At 33.1% G+C, this 26075-nt stretch overlaps 2 protein-coding genes across 2 annotated transcripts; both read right to left on the bottom strand.

Moving 5' to 3' along the window:
* Positions 1-3001: 3001 nt before the first annotated feature.
* LOC142617579 (pathogenesis-related thaumatin-like protein 3.5) lies at positions 3002-4298 on the bottom strand. The gene is made up of 2 exons (XM_075790479.1): positions 4105-4298; positions 3002-3783 (listed from the first exon to the last, which is right to left on the bottom strand). The coding sequence occupies exons 1-2, from the start codon at positions 4247-4249 to the stop codon at positions 3119-3121; spliced, it is 810 nt and encodes a 269-aa protein (XP_075646594.1). The 5' UTR covers positions 4250-4298; the 3' UTR covers positions 3002-3118.
* Positions 4299-5679: 1381 nt separating this feature from the next.
* Positions 5680-16332, bottom strand: LOC142615301 (cytochrome P450 705A22-like). The gene is made up of 2 exons (XM_075788038.1): positions 15412-16332; positions 5680-6602 (listed from the first exon to the last, which is right to left on the bottom strand). The coding sequence occupies exons 1-2, from the start codon at positions 16330-16332 to the stop codon at positions 5946-5948; spliced, it is 1578 nt and encodes a 525-aa protein (XP_075644153.1). The 3' UTR covers positions 5680-5945.
* Positions 16333-26075: the final 9743 nt, after the last annotated feature.

Raw genomic sequence — 26075 nt, forward strand, 5'->3', positions numbered from 1 at the left:
AAACATATGTGATAATACCCATCTAATAAAATTGTTAAGGACATATTTTATGTAATTGGCTAATCCTTTGACAAAATGCACTTTATTTGTAATTGGGTAGATTTAGGATGAGTTTAGTACTTCAATAAACATGTTGTTCAAGCCAAGTATTAAAGCCATGAAAATTAGACCAAGAAACAAGTAAAGAAAAACTGTTCATTAAAACTCAACAGTTACCTTGACAGAAACAGTATTTATCGAGATTTAGTGAAGAAAGCTCGACATAAACTCGACAGAAACTAAATCTATCGAGATCTACGAAATCAGAATTTCCAAATTTGGTTTTCGGCCTATATTTAAATATTTCTGTAGGTTTTTTTTTTTCTCACAACCCTAAATACATAGGGCTTATTTTAAAGGCCATCACAATGGATATGCACATAGAAAACTTATTCTCTCTGTAAAAGGTTACTGCGTTTTTTGCGCTTTAGGGTTTTGTAACCAAGTACTTCTTGATCTTCATTGTTGATGAAGTGAAAAACTTTGCAGCCAACAACATCTTCTTCAAGTTACTGGAGTTAGTCACGTACTGAGATCCGTGCATCATTGGTTAGTCACATTCTGAAATTCATGCAAAAAGGTGGCGTTCATATATTGAAGAGTTCAGAGGTTCTGAAGCGGTAGAAGGTTTCTACTGTAAGTACATCTACAAGGATTGTAGAGTCTAGAGATAAAGTTTTGTACTAGATCTGAAACTTCTCTTTATTATAGTGGATTGCTTTTCGGGAAGGTTTCTCCTAGGTTTCTTTTATTGTGAAACTAGTTTGTTTCATTGGTTTTCCTGGGTTATCATATCTTATCTTATTTACTATTTCGTTGTGCATGATTTTGACATGATATTGATATTTATTTGTTTTAATAAGATTTATTCATAATAAATCTAATTAACAACTTGGGTTTAAAACTTGTTAATTCTATCAACCGGGGTCTAAATTTCCTAGCAAAAATTAAAACACTCTTCGTTTCAATTTTCAACCCTCATATAGAGTTATAGCCTCCAACTCCTGCCCTTGATCTTCTTCACCTTCCTTTCTTGGACTCCACAAGACCAACTTCTAATAAGCCTCCTTATTCCTTCTCCAACTGATGATTATCATACCTCTTGTTGTCGACCTCACTTCTTCTCATGAAATACGTCCCTTTCTTGAGTTGGTCCTTGCGGAAAGGAAAAAGAATTTCAACCTCTTCCTTTCAGAAAGGGAGGATTAAGAAAATCCTATTGATTGCAGCTTTTCCCAGACCTCCGGAAAAAGCATGAAAAAAAGGGTCTCACTTGCCCCTGCCTCCAACAGCTGAATATTCCAAATTCACATGCAACTCCAGAGCCTCTAATAGGATGGCCTATTTGTCACACAGTTTCTGCATATAGCATAATCATTATTCGATACTATAACGGGAAAACCTCTTTGACCTTAAAACTTCAACATCTAATTTTTTAAGGGACTCAAATATGAGTTTAGAGACTTGGTCATCACTGATTCGTGTCCAATTTCCTTTTCTGGACTCAACAACCTTTTACTCAATCAAAAATGTAAAATAGTGAAACATTATTGATAAATATGGTCAATTAAGTCCAAATAGGATATTTTTTGAATCATTTGTTGAAATGAGAATTTTGATAAAATAGAGGCCACAAACAATAAATAAATAGCCAATTTATAGGATATACAAACACTTCATTTAGGGTGTTGTATCTATATTGTATCTATATTGTATTCGTGTCATACCGGTATTGTACCTGCCGTTTCATATTATAATTTTTTAAAAATTGCTCGTATCACTGTGTCGTACACATACTCGTATCCATACACGTGTCCGAGTCCATACATCTTAATTCATGCATCCTTATTTTATTTCTATTAGCACTCCATTGACTTTTTTAACTTGCACATGATGCAGACTTTTGCATCTATTAATTGATAATGTTTCTTGTTGTCTAATAAGAGACTAAGGTTTAAATCATAATTACACCAAAAACCTAGTATCATAGCACAAAAAGGAAACATATTAAGATGGATTGGTGCAGAGTTGTTGCTTTCCAAATATTTTGGAGCTAAACATTGGTTATATGGAAGGAAGGTTAGATTTTCGTTTTGGCTTTAGAAAGGAATTGAGAGTTCTACAAAAATTATTGATAAAGGAGGAGTCATGTGTGCCAAGGACATCCGGCTTCAAATTGAGTCCAACGTTTGAATAGTTAAGAGCCCAGCAAATTATGGTGTCTTCTTTTATAAACTACCCCAAATATTTGATGAGGAATCGGTTGCAGCAATTAAAAAGATCCGCTAATAAGTCAGGTTCACTCACTATAGAAATCTGCTTATAAGGTGGAGCATTAATCTGATTTTAATCAAGTAAATACAAAGATATGGAATAAGTTACTGGGAAGCCAGATTTATGAGAAATTAAAGATGCCTGTTTTATAGAATTGCAATTGAATCCTTGGCTTTGCGATGTAGGGTTGCTAGATCCTGTTTAAGTGGAGTTTCCTTCCTTGTTCTTGGATAAAGCTTAATGTAAATTTAGCTTTGATCAAGCCTGGATAAGGGAGTCCTTGTCATGCTCTACTATCATTATTGCATATTAAATTGTAGATTCTATATCATACGCATCAAGCCAGCTATCGTCCCGGTCATCGTCGGCAACCCCACACAATAATTTGAACAGCTCATGTGAAGGACCAAAGGGAGAAGCAATCCTGCAATCTTATATCGCCTGAGGAAGCACATGCAAATGTACTTATAAGTTATAAGAAGTCATTTTTTTCCCCCCAATATGTAGTGGCATTTTCCCTCACTGTCATGCCCCCAATGATATAGCAAAAGTCGAAAGGGTCATTTGCTTATCAAAGAATAGGGAAAAAAACCTGAACATAAATATATGTTATAACATTGACAATTGAGACTTGAAAAACTTTTGATTATTACAAAAATTACTAACTAAAACAATTACTTTAAGTATATCTTAATTACATATGTTTTTATATGAATAGTAATACATCGCAGCATCCGTGGAGAATTTACTTCTCATCATAATTTTGCAATACACATCATACATTTCTTTCTTTTTTACATTATATTCAGCAAAACCTAATCAAATAATTACCATCTTGGCAAGTGAAAGTGCTTGTGGGATCATCATATGCATAACTGTAAGACGTGGGGCAAACAGCCTTGAACACCTTGGAATAACTGGTAGGCTTGCATGAATTAGGAGTGGCATATGCACCAGTACAACAATATTCAGGTGTGTTATAGGCCAAGCAAGCACTCTTGCACGCCACAACATGACCATTTCTCTTCACTTGCAATCCCACAGGGCAGAGCCTATTCAACTCCGCAAGACAACTAATTGGTTTACATGTAGGCCCTGTACCGCTCAAAGGCTCTATCGAAACACGTACGTTATAGCCATCGACGAGACTAACATCATAGTAATCCACAGGACTATCTAAGGTAAACTCAGCAAGTGTTGCTGGTGGTGCACCACCAGCTCCAGTACATTGTAGCTTGCCACCACAGTCTCCTGTCAAGCATTGTCCATTACCAGCGGAATCGAACTTGCAAAAACGACGAGGCCAGAACCGGCCTGACCATTTCTTAGGTGCAGTAACATTTACAACTTCACCAGGGTTAAGCTGAAACCCTCCATTCATTAGCTGAATTTGTCCACTCCCAGGTAGAATCCCTGGCCATATGGTGTTCCTACATTTGTTTTGCAATGTAAACACAGCCGCTTCAGCTCCTGAAAATTCATACATATTCATTAACATTAGCTACATTAAGAGGTAATACCTAATGTACAGAACTTCTATGCTTAAAAAATATTTATTTATTTTTCCGTCCTATACACACCAGATAATTATAAGGATGAATTCCTTGAGTGATTCTAAGATACTAGTTAGAAGTTTTGAATTTAAAATCTCATGGATCTCATTTTCCTGATCTCTTGTAGTTTAACTTTTGAATATAATTAGCTACATCAAACCACCACCCACCCCAAAAAGAAATTTTGATATCAAATAATGTTTAAGAAAAGATGTGACATGGGTTTGAATTATGATACCTGATAGAGATAGAACCAGGAGAATGGGAAGTATGTTCAATGCCATAAAAGATGGTTGAAAGTATGGAAGAAAGAATAGCCTTTGTTTGGGGAATTTGGAGGAAAAAGGGTGTGTTTGTGTTTGTGTTGTGAAATGGGTCATCATTATAAATTGAAAGAAGAAACAAACAGTTACCAACCTTTTGTTTTAAGATAGTCACAACCGGGAATTGTCTATACCAGAATAAACAAATACGACCAAGTTTTGTTCTGTTGAAACTGTGATACGGAAAGTATTGGTACAAATTCATTCAACCAAGGAAAGAAAAGTATAAAATTGGCTAGGAGTTGTTGCTTGTGAGTGAAGTGATTTATTTCCACTTGGCGTGTCTTCTGGTTTTTTCGGCCTCAAATATTGATGCTCAGCTTGACCAGCCCATATGCTCCAATTCATGAAGATGCTTAACCCATGTCATTGAGTCTGAACCCAACAATTCGGCCTACAACTCTAATGGGCCTTCTTCAGTTTATACTGATGTGATAGTCTCTATGGCATAAAATAATTTTTATTTTGGCTGTTAGTTACATTAACATTTTTTATAATACATTTAAAACGTTAGGAACTAAATTGCCATACAATGTAAAAGTTAATGATCAAAATGATAATTTACATATATAAAAAAAAAAAATTGGGTTCATGTGTTCTGGGTAAAATACAACAATTTGAAAATTTGACCATTAAATAGTTAGCAATTGATACGTTTCTCTCAATAATGCCAGGAAGTTGATTGAAAACTTTTGGTATCTTTTTTTTTAAATTAATGAGAAGCTGAATTTTTTTTGTAATTTGGATTGTTTTCAACACTTCTAGCCAGGCTAATGGTTTGGCCCATGGGCTTGTCTGGGTTACTTTGAAAGTTGCTTCTGGGCCCAAATCCATCTCTTCAATCCCAACATGAGTTTTTCTTCCTGATACAAGTAGATTAACTAGACCCAGGAAGCCTTTTGTAGCTCTTCTCTCTATCGTTTGTATCTTATTCAATTAAAAAGATTTATTATTTTTTAATAAAAAGAAAAAAGAAAAAGATATCCTTGGGACTTTGGGCTGGAAGCTAAGTTATCAATGGGATGTCAATTTTCTTAATAAAATTAATTTGAGTGTACTTTTTAACTCAGGTTATTTTAATGAAAGTCTTTCATTTGCTTCTTTATGATGGAAGTTTGGCCTAATAAGTTGTATTAAATTGTCCATGCAAAATATAAGATTTTGTTAGTTGTAGTGCTGGACGGTTGACATCAATCAATACAGTATTGATTAAATGATTAAGCTTACCACTGTTTAACAATTTAAAATTTTGATTTATGGGTTAGTCATTTGGATTAATGAATTATATTATTTATGTGCATGCTACATAAAGAATGTCAACTTGCAAAATGAGAAAGTAAAATGTTTTCATCACTTGAGATTACAAATTTAATAAGATTTGAAATCTATGTCATGCAACCCATATAATTTTCTCTTTACCATAAAGTCAAGACACAAAGAATCTTTTTGTTTCACTTTGAGTAGCGAAGCCAAAGTAGGTATTAATGTTATTGAGAATCTAAAGAGTTGATAATAATTCTATATCATGATGAACATCAACCACTCCATGTCCAGAACAACGTTCCACGAGGAAACATGTTATTTAGAAACACATCATAATATTAAAGCATCACATTATACAAATTTAATGACCTACATCACCAACTGGTGCTTGACATAGAAAGATAGTTGCAGATACGATGTTGAGCAAAGAACCAAATGCCTAGTTTATTGGACATACATACCATAACATGGGCAGTTGCTTATGCTTATTTGATTATATAGAAGCAGTAAATGGATTGAAGTGAACAATAGGACGAACTATAAGTCGGCGAGCCATGCTCAAAGACATGCCTGGTCCAGGTTGCATATCAACCTTAGTTCCATATTCTTCTCCACTAACCTTCAAATCAAAGCATTGAACCAATGCAGCAACTGCGGTATGTATCATACTAAATGCCAATGCGGTTCCTGGACACCCTCTCCTTCCTGCCCCAAATGGTACAAAATTGAAGGTTTGTCCCTTTCCTTCAGCTTGACATTGGTCTAATTTCTCTTGCTCATTGAGTGAAACCAAAAACCTTTCCGGGCGGAACTCATTAGGATCATCCCATGAGTCTGGATCCCTCATAATGGCATAAAGATTGATTGCCACTGCCGTTTTTTCTGGTATATCATAGCCATTGATTTTGCAATTTTGGCGGCACTCTCTTGTTGTGACAGGGCCTGGTGGGTATAGTCTTAGTGTTTCCTTTACAACTGCTTGCAAGTAAGGGAGATTCGGGATATCTGACTCTTCAACTAGTCTAGTCTTTCCCACAATTGATTCTATTTCCTCTCTAACCTTGTTGAAGACACTAGGATGATTAATGAGCAAAGCTATTGCCCACTGCATTGACTCTGCTGAGGTGCCAGTGCCTGCAATGAAGAGATCCTGGCATAACAGCAAAATTCAATTATGGTCAAATTGGGAGTCTTGAAGAAATCATTTTATTCTGAAATTGATTTGACTTTATGTATATTTTTCAACAACTGTGGCATCTCTAACCAGCCACTCTATTAGAAGTTAAATTTGTTTTTAACTGAACTTTCATTAATAAGCATAAGTTTTATATACTTATCCAAGTGCAACAAAGCCTCGAAATTCTAACTAATATATAGTGATATTTCTATATCTATAAAAGTATTATTAGGCCCCAAATATTAGTAATAAAAAAAAATAGTAATGCAATAGACACAACAAAATGTTACAATAACTTCACGACATTCCTAAATTAACATCTCAACTCACACATGAGCTCACCACAATTTCTAATTTAAATTTTTTTCTATGTTAATTTAGGAATAGTATGAAATTTTTGTATCTCTAGCATTACTCGAAAGAAATTTTTTAGAGTAACGTTACAACCACAACATTTTCACCAAAAAAAAAAAAAAAAATCTTAGATGATAATTTGTTATTTATAGGGAAAAAAAGTGATGTCAATGATGGATCCAAATTATAGAATCAATAACAAATTACTACATAATATATGTTGTAAAATTATTGTGAATATAACATTACTCAATCGTTTATCAAAGACAAAAGAGAGGAGAGGAGAATAAGCAAAGTATAAGTGGACCATTGTCCACTCATTTCAAGTTACACCTGGTGTAATATCGCTTAGAGTTATATTCGATTGGTATGAAAATTGTCACACATATTAAGCACATATAGAACATATAATTCAACGGTGGAATTCTTAAAATATGAATTTAATAATAAGTTATTAGGTGGTGTAACATTGCTTAGAGTTACACCAAGTGTAACTTGAACCTAACTCTCTCTCTCTCTCTCTCTCTCTCTCTCTCTCTCTCTCTCTATATATATATATATATATTAGTTGTTAACAAAAACAAATTGTGAAAAATTAATCAAGTCTCAAAAGGGTTCTTTAAATAATTTGTTATTAACTATGAATACAATATAATAAAAAAAATCGAGAATCTCAAAAATAGATAAAATAATTTTCAAAAAAGAAGTTATAAAGGTTTTAGATGAACAACTCACATATGAACAAGAAATTCATTTAAAAAAACTATTTTTTTTTAATCTAAACCACTTGGATAGAATAGATTTTAACAAAGAAGAATATTATTTAATTAAATTTAAAAAGCCTCAATTTAAAAAATCTCCTCAGACCCCAAAATCCCTTGGGCTGCCTCTGCTTACATTTTCCCTTCCTACTACATCTAATTAAACGTTAGACAATCTTTGGTGGAAAATTCCATATAAGGGCTAGTCTATTACTCTTACTTATACATCTTAAATTAATTACTCCAACTAATTTGCGTCTGTATTTTCAATAAAGACATTTAAAGTTCAAATACCCCCTCCCCCTCACCCAATTATTAAATAATAAAAAGTAAAAAAAAAAAATCAACCTTTAATGGACTAAAAGAAAGGAAAAATTAATAATATTATTTATACATCTTAAATTTGGAGTATTGTGTGGATTCAAATTAGCTAAATTAGTAAAAGCCATTTTACTTGAACATATTTTCAATTATTAGATTGGAAGTTGGTAGGTCAGTTGCACTTTGGAAATTGTTCATATTTTCAATTGCATTAGTATTGGATGTTTTAAAAAATAAATTAAATTGCTTTTCACAATCTGGCAACTCAAAATTGCTCATATTTTCATTTTTAAGTTCAAGCATATTATGTTTAGAAAGTTATTGTGTTTGACTAATAAAAATACTGAGTTTTCGTTGATTTTATATTGAGAATTTAGGATAAATTATTAATCTGACAAAATATTCAAACACCATATGCATCAAGCTTGCAAAATGATCTTGGTTTTGACTAATACTTAGCAAATACATACAAGTATTGCAATTTTTCACTTTTTTTTATTGGGTCGATATAATTATTTAAGGGTTGAATATAATATATTATTAAGCATTTTGACTTATCATGTTATGCTAAGAAGATGAAGATGAAAACAAGAACGAAGATTAAAAGAGGAGAAGACAAGAAGAGTACTGTGGTTTTGCTAAGATCCCTTAGTGACTGTTGATTGCAACCATATGGCTGCGAATAACTTAAATTGTGAGATTTGAAGTGAATAGAAAATATGAGATTTGAGAAGATTGATGTCTGATGAGAGAAAAGATAAAACTAAATAGAAAATGTGCGATTTGAAAGGTCATTCACTTGGGTACCTGTCGACTTGTGGTTGCGAACTTAAAAAAAAAAAAATCACATTAGGCCTAAAACACTTTTAAATTTTGAAATATTATATAAATGCTAAGTAACTATCTACCAAATCAGTCCCTCTCTTTACGTGCTTATTATATATATATATATATATATATATATATATATATATATATATATATATATATATATTTATTTATTTATTTATTGCTGAAAACTAAAGATATTATAGCAAAATAATTTTTAAATGTGTGAATAGTGTCGTAAGACCTATTTTTAATAAAAAAGTTGTTGAAAAAAGAGGTTTATGGGTCTCGTTTAAAAATATATATTTATTTATTTATTGCTAAAAACTAAAGGCATTGTAGCAAAATAATTTTCAAATGTGTGAATAGTGTCGTGGGACCCATTTTTAATGAAAAAGTTATTGAAAAAAGAGGTTTGTAGGTCTCGTGAAGAGTGCATGGGACCCATTGACAAACACATTCCTGTGAACTATTTGCAGGTCAAAAAGGTAGTGGGTCTCGTGCACAGTGCACAGGACCCACTAATAGTATCGTGTCCCACGTGAAACGCGGGTCTCAATAAAAAATAAATAAAGGGAAAACGCAAACGTAATATGGAGAAACGCAATCCAAATGCATACTTAGTCCTGATGCTTGACATAGATTAACTAATAATTTATAAATATTTGTTGAACATTGTATAATTATGTTTACCAATCACTATTACACAATGTTATGATTTAATTAAAAAGTTGTTTAAAAAAGAGGTTTGTGAGTCCCGTGAACAGTGCACGGGACCCACTGACAAACACATTCCTGTGAAATATTTGCAGGTCAAAAAGGTAGTGGGTCTCATGCACAGTGCACAGGACCCACTAATAGTACCGTGTCCCACGTGAAACTCGGATCTCAATAAAAAAAATAAAAAAAAAATAAAGGAAAAATGCAAACGCAACATGGAGAAACACAATCCAAACGCATATTTAGTCCTGATGCTTAACATATATTAACTAATAATTTATAAATGTTTGTTGAACATTGTATAATTATGTGTACCAATCACTATTACACAATGTTATGATTTAATGAAAAAATTGTTGAAAAAAGAAGTTTGTGGGTCCCGTGAACATTGCACGGGACCCACTGACAGACACATTCCTGTGAAATATTTGCAAGTAAAAAAGGTAGTGGGTCTCGTGCACAGTGCACAGAACCCACTAATAGTATCATGTCCCACGTGAAATGCAGGTCTCAATAAAAAATAAATAAAGGGAAAACGCTAACGCAAAATGGAGAAACGCAATCCAAATGCATACTTAGTCCTTATGCTTGACATAGATTAACTAATAATTTTATAAATATTTGTTGAATATTGTATAATTATGTCTACCAATCACTATTACACAATGTTATGATTTAATGAAAAAATTGTTGAAAAAAGAGATTTTTGGGTCCCGTAAACATTGCACGGGACCCACTGACAGACACATGTCTTTGAAATATTTGCAGGTCAAAAATGTAGTGGGTCTCATGCACAATGCACAGGACCAACTAATAGTACCGTGTCCCACGTGAAACACGGATCTCAATAAAAAATTAAAAAATAAAGGAAAACGCAAACGCAACATGGAGAAACGCAATCCAAACGCATATTTAGTCTTGATGCTTAACATATATTAACTAATAATTTATAAATGTTTGTTGACCATTGTATAATTATGTCTACCAATCACTATTACACAATGTTATGATTTTATGAAAATTTTTTTGAAAAAAGAGGTTTGTGGGTCCCGTAAACATTGCACGGGACCCACTGACAAACACATTCCTTTGAAATATTTGCAGGTCAAAAAAGGTGGTGGGTCTCATGCACAATGAACAGGACCCACTAATAGTACCGTGTCCGACATGAAACTCGAATCTCAATAAAAAAAATAAAAAAATAAAGGAAAAACGCAAACGCAACATGGAGAAACACAATCCAAACGCATATTTAGCCCTGATGCTTAACATATATTAACTAATAATTTATAAATGTTTGTTGAACATTGTATAATTATGTCTACCAATCACTATTAATCAATTTTATGATTTTCGTTTCAGAGAGAGAGAGAGAGAGAGAGAGAGATATATATATATATATATAGACAAACACACACACACAAGTATTAATTTGTACTGAAAAATTATGTTTTAGTAACCAATATGAAATGGCCTCTGAAATGAAAATCATAACATTGAGTAATAGTGATTGGTAGACATAATTATACAATGTTCAACAAGTATTTATAAATTAACATTAGTTAATATATGTCAAGCATCAGGATTAAGTATGCGTTTGGATTACGTTTCTCTATGTTGCGTTTGCGTTTGCGTTTTCCTTTTATTTATTTATTTTTATTGAGACCCATGTTTCACATGGGACATGGTACTGTCAGTGGGTCCTATGCATTGTGCACGGGATCTACTACCTTTTTGACCAACAAATATTTCACAAGAATGTGTCTGTCAGTGGGTCTCGTGCACTATTCACGAGACCCGCAAACTTCTTTTTTCAACAACTTTTTCATCAAAAATGGGTCTCACGATACTATTTACACATTTAAAAATTATTTTGTTATAATGTTTTTAGTTTTCAGCAAAATAAGCTGCATCCAAACGCACCCTAAATATAGTGGCTTTAAGGTTTGAATATGATTTAAGAGTGTTTTAGAACTTAACAATAAGTAATGTTAAGTTGTCTCTCTTTAAGCAAAAAATAAATAAATAAATAAATAGATGAATTTGAAATAAGTTTAGATTCATTAAATACATGCCGAACAAAATTGAGATTAAAATTGCAAAAGGGTAAAACTTAGATACAGTTCCTTATACATTGTTCCATAGCTTCCCCTTTTAAAAATCTGACATTTGTCTAATTGAATAACTAAACAGAAACCATTAAAGTACTGTAACTTCTTATTGTTGTATTTTTTTTTTCTTTGCTCTGTGAGAAAACCCATTGGCTTCATATCTGATTTCTCACACACAATCGCTTGGTCTAACCAGGAGAGAACGATGAGGCGAAGGAGATTATAGAGGTGGTTGGAGCATGTAGAGGATTGGGTTTGGGTTGAGTTGTAGGCTTGTAGTAGACTAGTAGCAGGTTTTGATGGGGGGTAGTTTTGCCCTTCTCTTTATCTAATTTGTGTTATTGGGAATTAGTGCAATGGAGCTGTTATTACTATTCTGATGGCTAGTTGTTCCAAACTTATGAGTATTTCTCCAAACTAGTTTGCAAACAAATTTTCAAAGTTTTACTATATCTTTTCATTAGGTGTGAATTTTAAAAATATAACCGTTGGATTGAATATTCTTATTATATCTTCCATACTTGCAAAATTTCAAAAAGATCAAAGATCAATATCTATCTCATTAATCATATGTTTAAATTTCAAGTTTTTAGAGATTAAAATTATGCATAAAAATTAATTTTGTTGATTAAATAGTAAATAACATCTGATTTTAAAAAACCATGGCATGCATATTAAGAACATAAAGAACATGCAATCCAACAGTTAGATTTTCAAAATTCGCATCCAATAAAAAGAAATAAGAAGAATTTGAAGGGTTTCACCCCAAACTAGTTTGGAGAGAAACATTTTCTGTTGCTACCTTTTTATTATTTAAAAGGCCATCTGTCTAACAAACAAAGTATGAACAGATCAACTAGTCTTCTTATAAAAATAATGGGAGTAATGGAGAAGATCAATACAACCTTGTCCTTTTGAAGTCAGATTTTATTTTTAGATGTTGCTTGGGAGAAGTTTGAGAGATCTGCAGTCGAGTCATTTAACTTTTCTCATAGGCTCAAGAAAATAAAGAAGAAAAGAAAAGAATGGTGTTAAAATACCGTTTGTTTAGTTATTCACTCAGACAAATGACAGATTTTTAAGAGGGAAATCTAATGAACAGTAAATAAAGAATTGTATTAAGTTTTGTCAATTGTAAAATTTAATAAAATTTAGAATGAGCTTGAGATCTATATATATTTTTTTAATAAATTTGGATTTAGAATAGGTACTCTTAATTTGAACTTGTCTTTTTTCATTCTTAAATAAGTGCACAAAATGGTCAATGTGGACTAAATGGACCGAACAAACTGAAATAGACAAAAATGGATTGAAATACTATGCTAATGTGACTTGATATGAGCATAGCAACAACAAATGTTACACTTTATTTTTTAGATATTATATAGATTTTTCTTTTTTATCACAAATGAAAAAAAGTTACAATGACATTTAATGTTTATAGATTTACTGAATTCCTAAAAGTTTTTTAAATTTTTTATTAATTTCATTCCATTCTAGCCACAGCCAGAATATCTAGTACTAACATGCAAACTGGAATAGGAATACACTCTTTCCCACCTTAATTCAAATTCTAGTTCATTTTGGCCCATTTCAAGCATTTAGGTCAATTTTGGCCAAAATGCAATTTTTGGCCGGAGTGAATTTTGTTCTCTTATACCACTACATGCAGCCAGGGGTAGAGCCAGGGAGGGCAAAACCCATTGAATCTTAGAATTTTGGCCTCCTCAAATCTTACATGTGGTTCATGAAAACCAATTAAGGATAATTTTGATGCAAAGAACTCCAATGAATGATCAGGCTTTTAGCTGCAAGCCTACAACAAACTCCCGTGAAAAATTGAAATTTGCCACTAGTAAACAATGAGCCCCCACCGTAATATCTCATTTGGTCTTCCTCTGGTGTTTTTGAATGTTTTATAAAATATATCTAGTTTTAATATAATATTATTTTACCAATCAGTGTGGGTTTCTTTTACATAAATGAGTGGTTATGATTTTCTTCACATAAATATGTGGTTGTGATTTGAGTGGTAACAGTGGTTTCTACTTTCCACTTTCCAGCACTTCAATATATATTGTTATATTTAGATTTTTTTTTTTTAAAGATAGTTTCAACCTATGACTTCCGCTCTCGATGATAGTTTTTTATCATCAGACCAATACACTAATCAATTTTTGGTGTAGGCAAAAATTGAATCCTAAATCTCTTATTCAACTATTAGAGACTTTACTAGTTGAACTAACTGGAACCCATATTCTTATATTTAGATTTGATAACAGGCTAACAATTTAAGCAATTAAGGTATTGTCATATATATAGTTATATTTGATGATAATACTTAATTGTTTTTTTTTTCTTGTGTTATTTGACTGGATACAGATTAGTATTTATGAAATTTTTATTTATTTTTAATTATAAAAGATAGAAATATAATACTTGCATTTTTTATTTTTTATTTTTTATAAAAGGGTAGAACATGATGAAACGTGCATTTTGAACAATATAGCTTTTCAAAATAAAACTTTTGTAACAAGATGGAAAATGACTTTTTCGATAATTATTTAATTATTTATCTAAAATACAAAATTACTAAAAAAAATTAAGTTTCAAATTAATTATAAATAGTTTTAGTGTAATTAAAGAAGGTAGGGCACAACTTTGTTGAGTTGAATTTGATTTTCAAAAGAAAAAAAAAGATTATATTGGCTCAAAAAAATAATTTAATTATTGCTAACTTGGCCCCTAAGAAAAATTTCTGGCTTCGCCATTGTATGCAACAATGTTCTACCAATTCAATTATACCCCACAGCATCAAATATAACCAAAATTCTACAAAAATGAACACGGAGAGAAAAAGAGACAGTTAAATAACTGAAGGTGACTATTGATGATTCTTTCAGCTTAAGGTGGATTGCTCATGAAACTTCAACCTTCATATATTTGCATTTTGCAGCACAAAGCCATAGAGTGGGAGTGCCATGTTTTTGGCCATTATTGCAAATAGTGCCACGAGACCCCTAATCAACCTATTAAGATGAGCACCAATGCGCACCCTTAGTATGGTAATCACTCTACAAGTATAAGTGCTTGTGGGGTGCGGGGTGCGGGGTGTGGGGTGCAGGGCAAGGGCCGAGGTTCAAGTATTCAGGAGGGAGTTTCATACACATATAATTAGATTAGGCTAAAGTAGAAATTCTATTTTGTATAAATTTTTTTTTTTAAAACCCTATTAAGATGAGCGAACAGTTAAGAACTTAATGTGTCCCAAAAAAAAGAAAAACATTTAAGAAGTTAAAAATGGTACTACACCTTGATTATTAAAAAAAAAAACACCCAATTAATAGTAGCAGTAGACTAGTAGTATAATATATGAGTGTGTGTGTTAAGCCAGCAACCACTGAAACGGTAAGCAAAAAATAAGTTGGTATGGAAAAAGTGAGGGATAAAATTAAGAATACAATTGTACTTAGAAAAAGTGAGGGATAAAATTAATTAAGCTAATTCAAATGCACTTTTAGTCTATCTTGAAAGATGGGACGAGGGGAGAGCAAGAATCAAAATTCAAGTCTTCATTACTCACTTAGACTCTTAAATTAAGCTAGTAAAATTTATATCTCATATTAAAAAAAAAAATTCAAATAATGTAAACTAAAGAGATTGAGAAGTAAGAAGGAGAAACTTTACCGCAAAGAAGGCCTTGATATGGGTTCTTGTAATCTTAACGTCAGCCTTCTCATCATGAAAAACATCCAAGAGCATATGCATCAAATCCTTTTTATCTTCTCTCTCGCCTTCATTTTTGCACCTTCTCACTTCATGATCCTTCAACACCCTCTCCAATAACTCATCATACCTCCTAGTCAAATCTAAAGCCTGTTTCCCAAATACCCAAAACCCCAATTTCTTGAAAGGCCCCAACACATCCCCAAAGCACATCTTTGCAGCCAGCTTAAAGGACTCAATCACTAGATCTCTAATCTTTTCTGCCTCTCCTTCTTGCTCCAAACAACTAGTACTCATCGCTATCCTGCAAGTCACAGTGTTTGTGAACTTCATAACCTCAACACCCACATCAACATCCTCTTTCTTCCTTGCACTCTCCAACATTCTCTTCAACAACCTCTCTTTTTCCTCACGCCGAACAAAGAGGGAACGCTCAAGCTGTTTTGTGGCAAGAAGTTCAGTCACACAGAGTTTCTTCATGAACCTCCAGTAATCACCATATGGAGCAGTGACAAACCCTGAAGTTCCATAGAGTAACTTGTCAGAAAAGGCAAATCTAGGCCTAGAAGCAAAGGCAAGGTCTTGGGATTTGAATATTTCAGAAGCAACAGAGGCTGAAGAAACAAGTAGGCAGTGTGATGCACCAAAGCGGAGATAGAGAAGAGGGCCATATTTGGTAGATAGGTTGTGGAGGGATTTGTATAAGGATGGACCAAGAAGGTGGAGATGACCAATGATCGGGAGGGCTGGTGGGCTAGGAAGGTGAGAATTCGTGGTTACCTTGATGGGTTTGCTGAGAATGGATCGGATTAGGAAGGTTGTGATGAGAGATGCAAAGAAGAGGAAGGCATAGCATTGGATATCACTAATGGTGGGAACCATGGCTATATTTTTTTGACCACTTTTGAATACGTTATTGTTTATTTTTATTTTTGCCAATTATAGTAGTGGCTTTTTAGCATATGAGTTATCTTTTATTATTAAATTATTTATTTTTTACAGTGTTGATTGTTGTTTACTTGTTTTGGTAGGTATTGACAGTTTGAAATGTGAGGTGAGGCTTATCATTGAATTTTTTGCTCTGCACATTGTCGTTGTTTTGTGAGGTTACGTCACTGTAATATTAAAATATTTGCACTTAGATTGTGTTTGGTTAATATTCAGCTTATTTTTACTAATATTTATGAGTCACATTGCACTTTTTAGTACTGTTTATGGATCTCACTATTTCAGTTATCTTTTAGCTTTATCTTTAGTATTTTCAACAAACAGTTTTTAGTTTCAGATAAATAAGTTGTTCCCAAACGGACACTTAGGGATATTGTTTATTTTGCTAAAAACTGAAAATTGAAAATTGAAACTTCAACCATGTGAGATGCTATTAGATGAGATCACACCGCCATCTTTCTATTTTTATTCTCTGTCTCGCTTGCTCTCTTTCTCTCTTTGCATTTTTCATTTTTGCCAATGTTGTTTCTGTATTTTTGGCCTCTTGAAGTATTCAGAGGATGTTTTTGCCGATGTGCATTTGGCATGCATTTTTTCTACCTACATTTTTGCGTTTGGATTAATTTTGTGCGTTTTCCTTTTTTTATTTTTGTTGAGAACGGTTTTTGAACATGAGTGTTGTTTGTCAGTGGGGACCTACTACCTCTTTGACCAACAAAGTTTGCACTGAATGTGTCACATCAGTGGGTCCTGTGCACTGTTCACGGGATCCACAAACCTCTTTTTTCAGCAACTTTTTCATTAAAAATAGGTCCCACGGCACTATTCACACATTTAAAAATTATTTTGCTATAGTGTTTTCAGTTTTCAGTAAAATAAACGGATCCCAAACAGACCCTAGCTCAATCTTAATTTTCATCACTTAATTCTCAAAATCAGTGGGCCCCCATCTCAAGAAATTATGTTTGGCTAAGGTTTTGTTTTCAATTTTCATAACTTAGAGCATTTGCAGCAATGGAGCTAAATAGTTATATAGTTATTTTAGCTCCATCAAAATATAAGAAATTACCTTCCAGCAGTGGATATATAGGTTTTTTTTTTTTTTTTAGCTTTGAGCTATAGTGCACATGTATCTATACATGTGCATTGTAGCTCAAAGCTATAAAAAAAGAAAAAAAAAAAAAAAAAAAAAAAAAAAAAAAAAAATTTCCAGCTTAAGATTAAAATAATACCACTTGCTCCTTCTTCTTTTTTTTTTTATTCTTTTATCACCATGCCTCTCTCTCTCTCTCTCATTCACTCTCATCTCATCATCTAAAGCTCAAGCTCATTCTGTCAACTCCGGTCTCCTCCCTCTATTTACCGCCTCCGGATTGACTCGTCGTCAACATCGCCGCCACCGAAGCTCGACGTCACCGATCCACCAGCCGATCAACTCTCTTAGCCTCAGACCCACGCTATCCCAAGCTCTCAAACTCTCTCAACGTCACTGACCCACTCTCTCAAACAGAAATTTCACAACACTCAAACCAAAGCATCACAAAACAGCTGAACAATTAATTATAATTTTGATTTACATGATCATATGCAAACACACACACATCAGTAAAGAAAGCAAATTGAGACCCATATGCAAACACACACAAACCCAAATGCAAAATCCATCGGCGAAGGATGATGGATGAAAGGAGCTGGGCTTCGAAGATAGGTGAGGAGGAGGATGAATTGGGTCGGCAATGGTGTGTGGGTCAGCAATGATGTGTGAGCTTTGATGTGATGGTGCGTGAGTAGCGACGATGGTGTGTGAGCTTCAGTGGCGGCGGTGAGGAGGATGATGAATCGGTGAGGATGATGGATAAGGAGGATAAAGGTGAGGATGATGGATGAATCGGTGAGTTTGAGGATGCGAGAGAGGTGAGAATGTGAGAGCTTTGAGAAGGAGAGAATGAGGGTGAAACAGAAATGGCTGGGGACTGAGTAAAAAGAAAAAAAAAGGAAAAAAAAGGAAAGAAATATATATTATTTTAATGAGAGTGGGAATAAATAAAAAAAGTAGTATTTGAGTTTAGGTTTGAGCTACAGTAGCGATTGCGGCGGCGGCAGCAGCAGTGGTAGTGGTGGCGGTAGTGATTGCGGTGGTGGTGGAAGAGTCGGTGGTGGCGGCGGTAACAGTTACAGGTGGTTGTGATTGTTGTTTATTATAGTAGATATATTATTTTATTTTAGTTAATATATATTTTTTATTGTAGTAGATATATTATTTTATTATGATGTTTATATTATTTTATTGTGTTGAAAGCTAAAATAGATCCACTGTTGCAACATATTTTGTAAAGTGAGTAGGTAAAATAGATAAAGTAACTTTTTGTAAAGCTAAAAAGCTAAATTTTTAACTCCACTGCTATGGATGCTCTTAAAACTCAAAATTTTGAGTTTGATTCACTGAAATTGGGAAAAACTGTTTGAAGTTTTCAAGTTATGAAAATTGAGTTAGTGTAGTATTCTTGTAAATATTTGCATTTGTGTGGGACCCACATCAGGACCTGTCTCCATCTAGTCAGAACCACAGACACATCTCCCAATGGCTCCCTCTCTTTTTCTTCCTTCTCATTCTCAAACCACACCCACTCTTTAACATAAACCTTTTTTTCACCTTCATCCTCTCTCTTGCCCTTTGCATTTTTTCCTCCTCTGCATTTGAAGAACAGCAACTGCCCAGCCGAAGCTAATAATCAGTGGAGAAGTTAAAAAAATATTGGTCTAGCAGTATACATTCACCATCCAGATTACTAATAAATGCAAACATGTCTACCAGTTAAAAGAATGAAAATGAAATAGCCCCTCAAATCTTGCGAAATCACATTCCAATATATATGCTTATGTCCCTTTAGACCACCCCTCCCCGCTTTGTCCCGTGCGGGTTTTTCCCGCCCCGCAAAGGTGGTGGGGCGGGGATGGGGTAAGATTTTAGCCCCATGCCACGGGGCGGGGCGGGGATGGGTTTAGACTTTTTAGACCCGCCCCGCCCCGTGTTGCTAAGTGTTATAATTATAAATTTTTTATACTCTAAAACCCTCTATATTAAACAAACATATCAATATTAGCTTATTTTATTCTACTCAATGTGGTTTTCTGCTTTTATTTTGTTATGTATTATACTATGAGATTTTTTTAATTTTTTATTTATGATTGTCTTGTTATACAATTGGATATATTATTCAATTTTTTCTAAAAATTGATTTGATGGGATAAATTTAGTTGTAATTTCAACTATATTTTTATTAATGAAATAAGTTTCATCAAAAAAACTATACTAGTTGTAGGAAAAATCAACAAAAAGTAGAGTTTTACAGGGTGGGACGGGGCTTCGCGGGGCCCTAAGGGGAGAGGATGGGGTGAGAAAGTTTTCCCCGTCATGCGGGGCGGGGTGGGGATGGGGCAAGACAAAACCTTGCGGGGCGGGGACGAAGACCCCATCCTTCTGTCCTGCCCCACCCCATTGCCATCCCTAATTATCCCTTCCTTACAAAAAAGGTATAAAAAAAATTTAAAAAAAAAAAAAAAAACTATCATAAACCCACACTAGTGTTATATCTTGGTACCCTTCTCAACCTCCAGTTGAAATAACTCTCAATCACTGTAGCCTCTCTCTCCCTCTCCATGAAAAGAACATCCCAACACCTACCACAATACCAATGACCCACACCAACAACATATAAAACCCATAATCACATTAATCCCAAAATAGGCAAAACCCATGGCCATATAAAATCCAAATCGAAAAATGGACCAAAAAAAGCTTAAAATGGGGTCCCAAAATCAAAAAATTTTATCATCAGTGAACTTGAAATTTTTACAAAAAGTTGCCTAACAAAATGAAAGAGTACAAGGGACAAAAGTGAAGAAGCAAGGGACAAAAAATGAAACGGAATGAGGAGAGAGAAATCATAGGCAAGGAAGAAAAATGCCATTCTAAAAAGGATAGTGTGTGGGCACCACCATGTCATTGAAAATTTGGCTTTAAGAAATAAGATATGCACCCGAAAACTTGAACCAAACAAAAATTTGAATTGAAATAAGGAAAATTTTCAATTTTTACTAATTTAATATATTTATTTATAATTTAAATAATTATTAAAATAATTATGACGTTATTATGGTTCGACTTCAGTTTAACTCTGGTCTAATCTTAAAAACTTTGAACCTCTTACTAAACGGTCTGGGTTTCAAAACCATACTATTCAGGGAGTTAATTGTTAATAGAAAGTCTTCGTGTCCCATTATCATGTGAATATGAGATTGTAAGTTTGAGTAGTAGCTTGTTCCATTATTTTTTGGTTGACCTGGACTATGTCAAATTTGGATTTAAGCCCTAGAATTGTGACTTAAAAAAAATATTAAAAAATGAGAGGATAATGTATCAAAGTCCACTAGATTAGGTTAGAGTAGAATTCTATCTAGTAAAAAAAAAAAAAAAAAACTTTCTATATCAGATTTGTGTTGTACTAGTACACAAGAATTTTGTTTTTATTGTTTTGTTTGCAAACTATAGTAGTGGCTTTTTAGCTTATGAGGTATCTTTTATGATTAAAATATTTGTTGTTTACGGTGTTGTTTACTTGTTTTGTTTGGTATTGACTTTGTGAAATGTAGGTGAGGCTTATCATTGAATTATTTTCTCTGCACATTGTTGTTGTTTTGTGAGGTAAGATTACTTTACCATTAAAATATTTGCACCTAATTTTTGTCCATAAAAGGATGGATAATAACTTACTATCCACGGCAAAAATCTTATATGCAATGGACATATAAGATATTATCTCCTATTTAGGAGTTTAATTATTAGAAGTTTTTGTATCCCATTATCTTGTGAGTTTGAGATTGTGGGTTGAGTAATGGTTTGTTCTATTATTTTTTAGGTGATCTTGTACCATGCCAAATTCGGGTTTAAATGAATCGGGATCGTGACTTAAAAAAAATATATTAAAAAAATAAAAGATAAGAGGATAACGTGCCAAAGTCCATACATGTCTAGACTCTAGAGTACTAAAAATCATTCATGATCAGATTTGTGTTGTATTAGTACATAGGATTTTTTTTTTTTTTTTTCAAATTATAGTAGTGGCGTTTTGGCTTATGAAGGATCGTCTATGATCAAAATATTTGTTTACGTTGTTGTTTACTTGTTTTATTCAGTATCGACTTTGTGAAATATGAGGTGAGGCTTATCATTGAAATATTTTCTGTTCATATTGTTGTTGTTTTGTGAGGTAAGGTTACTTTACCATTAAAATATTTGCACCGAGCAGTTGTTGCGCATAAAAAGATGGTGGATAACTCATCATTCAAGAGGACTTTTTGGTATGAAGTCTTTGTGTCATGTTATCTTGTGATTCTGAGATTGTGAGTTTGAGTAGTGGCTTGTTTTATTATTTTTGAGGTGATCTTGTGCCATGTCAAATTCTGATTTAAGTGAGTTAAGATTTTAGATTTAAAAAAAAAAAAAAAATACATTAAAAAAAGGTGCATAATGTGTCAAAGTCCAAGTGACAAGAGTATTGAAAAACTTCCAAGATCAGATTCATGTTGTACTAGTACACAGGAATTTGGGTTAAATCTGGTTGAGAGTTGCTATGGATATAGTATTTCTTCAAATATGGTTGAGTAAAATATAGGTTTGACTACAATAATGAAGCCTAGTCTTACTAGTTTAGTTTTTGACAGTTCAAATAAATATGACCCTAATTTTTTCACATATGAAAAAAAAAGTTAACAAAAATAAAAATAAAAATAACAATAGGCCTAGAAGCAAAGGCAAGGTCACGGGATTTGAATATTTCAAATGCAACAGAGAGTTTGTTGAGAATGGATGTGATGAGAGATACAAAGAAGAGGAAGGTGAAGACTCGTTGTTGGCTTGGTGGGTTTGTTGAGAATGCATCTTATTGAGAGGGCTGTGAAGAGATATACAAAGAAGAGGAAGGAGTAGCATTGGATTTCAATCAAGAGGAAATTGTTTTGTTCTTAATAATTATCGTGTTGAAGTTCACTCGTGTCTATATTTTCTAAAATTACAATATATATAGAGGTTTTATATTGTTTGAATAACAGTTTTTGCTGTTTAAACAACACAATACGTATTTTCTCAACATTTAAACAACATTACTAGAACAACACCCACATCACATCCCACAAAACCCATAACCTCCATCACAAACCCACAAAACCCACAACCACCACAAATCATGGAGGCATATCAGGAGAGAGATGAAAGATTTGGCAGCTTTTGGCTTTAGTGTCGTTGGTGGCTTTGGCTTCTTCAGCTATGAGAGAAGGAGATGAGAGAAGAGAGTGGTGAGAGAGGACAGAGAATAGAGAAGTGATGAGAGGGACGATCAGAGAGAGAAAATGAAAGAAATTAATAAAAAATATTAGCACCTTGCTACCGTAAGCTGCTAGCAGGGACGGACCAAGATTTCAATTAGGAGAGGTGGAGATAAGCGCCAAAAAAAAAAAAAAAAAAAAACCCTTCAAATGCGCATCCATATATTATTAACAAATTATTAACTAAAAGAAATATACAAAATTATTTTTTCTTAATATATTAAAATGTAATTATCTATCAAAAAAACATAAAACACTTTTGCTTTTTAATACATTATCTATGAAAATAAAACTTGACACCATGAATTTATTATGCACTACCAATAAGCAATTTTCCTAACTTTACCATTTTTATTCCTTGAAAGTTGAATCAATATTCCTCTTTCTATTACTTGTCTCTATTATTGCATGGGTGTTTCGAGATTCTCAAATATATATATACAAAATAATTGTTACTTTTATATAAAATAATGAATTTCATTTCATTTTAAAAAAAAATCTTAAATAAGGTGGGATTTAAAAAAATATTTATTTATAATCTTATACACATTTTATATAAGATTTTTAATTTACTATTTACTCATGGCAATCTTGTAAATAAAGAAGAATATAGGATTATTTCTTAAGTATGAAGTTTCCTTAATCTCTCCATTGCTTAACACGTGTTTTACTTTTACCATCAGATCTCTTTTTTCTATTTTCACAACCAAATTTCTTCCTCACAATCTCTCACGAAGGAAGCAATGTCAGGATCTCAAATTAATTCTTTATTCAAATTAATTCTTCCTCACAGTCTCTTTTCTCTACTTTTAGTCTTCATCATTCGACCGTGAATCTGAGCACTCTTCTCTTCTCCTTCTCAGAATCTTCTTCTTCACTTCCTCCGTGCTACAGTAAGACAAAGATCAAAGAATGCCATAAGTAAATAGTAAAGGTCTGTTTGGATACCACTTATTTTGCTGAAAACTTATTGTTGAAAACACTGTAGCAAAATATTTTTTATTCCTGAAAATACTATTCACGCGTTTTTCATCACTTGGCTGGCCATGAACAGTGCCATGAGACCAGCCAAGTGACATGCAAACGCACGCAAAACGCCACTCTACCGCTACGCAAACACACACTAAATTAATTCCTGCAAGATAGACTGAGAGGCACTCACGCCCACACTACCACGCGAGACCCATCTTCCTGCCGATTGCTCAATCTGCCCAACCCAACTTTGTTGCTCCAGCCTCCACAATTCACTCCACCACGCGAGACCCATCTCGACCTGTTTTGTTCGTTCTGGTCAATTTCTTCATTTTTCGCCTGTAATTGTATTTTGCCTTCTTGAATGAGTCGAAACTTGGGCAAACTTAGTGTGCGTTTGTGTAGCAGCAGAGTGGCATTTTGCATGCATTTGCGTTTCACTTGGCTGGTCCTATGGCACTGTTCATGGACTAGCTAAGTGATGAAAAACGCTTGAACAATATTTTCAACAATAAAAAATATTTTGCTACAGTGTTTTCAGCAATAAATTTTCAGTTTTCAACAAAATAAACAGTATTCAAATAGATCTTTAGTTGCTGTCTTGACTACTCTCTATTTTTCTTTTTCTTTTTTCATTTGTTTTTTTGTTTTCTTTTTTCTTAATAAAATTTGGATTTGCATTTATTTTTTTTAAGATTTACATAGGCTGGGTTAATGGTACATAATTTTGAAGGGGACCTAAGTTACAAAGTAAAGGGGGCCAAGTATAATTTTTTTTTTTTACTGAAAATTTACCTACTATTTTTTTTTTTTTGTTGAGGTAGGGGGCTTGGGCCCCCTTGGGCCCCATCTGAGTCCATCCCTAGCTGCTAGTAGTAGCACTTACTATAGAAAGGTGCTAATAAATTTTAGATTTAGCATCATTGATGCAGAGGGTTTTTTGTGGTTTGGTGCTTAAAATAATTTTTTACATCTTTATACAAATGCTCTAAATTATTTTTCAAAAAAAATTATTGAAAATTGAAAAAATTTTATTGGGCATAAAATTTTTTCCTTAAAAGTACATGGATGATTGGTTTGGGTTTGTCTCATATTCGCACTACTTTCTTTAATTGCTTCACATGATAGTTGGACTCTTGCGTGCTTTTAGGTGGGGTCGAATCTCAGACAAAATATAGTAGTACCTTCCAGATCGAATTGTCTTGGATTTTTCAAACGGTTGCATTGCAATCAACATTTTCAATATTGCCGTAAAAAGTGAGATGGTTTGGTCCCAAGTCCCAACCCACTGGAACAGGGTCATTTGTCTTTGTCACTTAATAAGTAGTGTTATATTTATTCAGCCAAAATTGTCTTGAATATGAGATGTACGTAAAATTGGAAATGTTAAATTTTAAAGAACATGTTAATTAACCAGAATATTTAACAGAAGTGTTTTGATTATACCTTAGCTGTGTGTGAGGAAATTAAGTAGTATCTTGTCCTCTGCATGTATTGAAATACAAAACTGTTTGAGGTCCCCTTACCATAGCTCGCTTGAGATTTTTTTTATTTTTTATTTTTATTATTTCTTTTATTCATGTGTTTTAATTTCGTGGCCATGTGTGAACCAGGTAGGCCATTCTACTAAGCTAATTAAGCAATTTTCTAAAGCCTCCGAGTGAAAGGGGGGCCCAAAGTTTTGAAAAAGAAGGGGTAATCAGGAAAAAAAAAAAATCGTCTCTAAATGAAACTCCAAAAATTTTTACCTGCTTTTGACCAAAAAATAAGGAGAAAATTCTTTTGTTTAAACAAAATCAGTTGTCTCAAAAATAATATCATTGACCTTTAGACAAACCAAAATTTAACCAGATAAAATACAAATCTATTCTAAAAATATTACTCACAAAATAATCATAAATAAAAACAAATAAAAAATATCAAATCTAAAATTTGCCCATACTTTCTCTTTCTCTCTCTTGCATTCTACTGTGAACTGTTCACTACTCTAAAATCCCTTCTATTGGTGGCTTTACTTCTCCTCCTATCTGATCACGTCTGAGGACCTGAGGTATAGTTTCAGTCTTTCACTCTTTCCTATCTGTTTTTACTCCTAATGCAAACTGTGAATATGTGATGCGTGGTTTTTGTTTTATAGTGGGTGGACATATGACTTGTGGCTGTGGGCTTACTTTACTTTTGGGGCTTGTGAAGTTTTGGTTTGTTTGTTTGTTTGTTTTTTTTTTTTTAAATCATGCATTTTTAACTTTATATATATATATATATATATATATATATATATATATATATATATATATATATATATATATATATATTGTTAT

The sequence above is a fragment of the Castanea sativa genome, chromosome 11, assembly GCF_040712315.1.
Source record: "Castanea sativa cultivar Marrone di Chiusa Pesio chromosome 11, ASM4071231v1".
Classification (NCBI taxonomy): Eukaryota; Viridiplantae; Streptophyta; class Magnoliopsida; order Fagales; family Fagaceae; genus Castanea; species Castanea sativa.

Excerpts from the sequence above, each read along its gene's own strand:
- LOC142617579 (XM_075790479.1), bottom strand. The coding sequence starts at position 4,249 with ATGATGACCCATTTCACAACACAAACACAAACACACCCTTTTTCCTCC. Across the intron at positions 3,784-4,104 it reads CCTGGTTCTATCTCTATCAG|GAGCTGAAGCGGCTGTGTTT; the intron begins GTATCATAATTC and ends ATGAATTTTCAG.
- LOC142615301 (XM_075788038.1), bottom strand. The coding sequence starts at position 16,332 with ATGGTTCCCACCATTAGTGATATCCAATGCTATGCCTTCCTCTTCTTT. Across the intron at positions 6,603-15,411 it reads ATATCAAGGCCTTCTTTGCG|GATCTCTTCATTGCAGGCAC; the intron begins GTAAAGTTTCTC and ends CTGTTATGCCAG.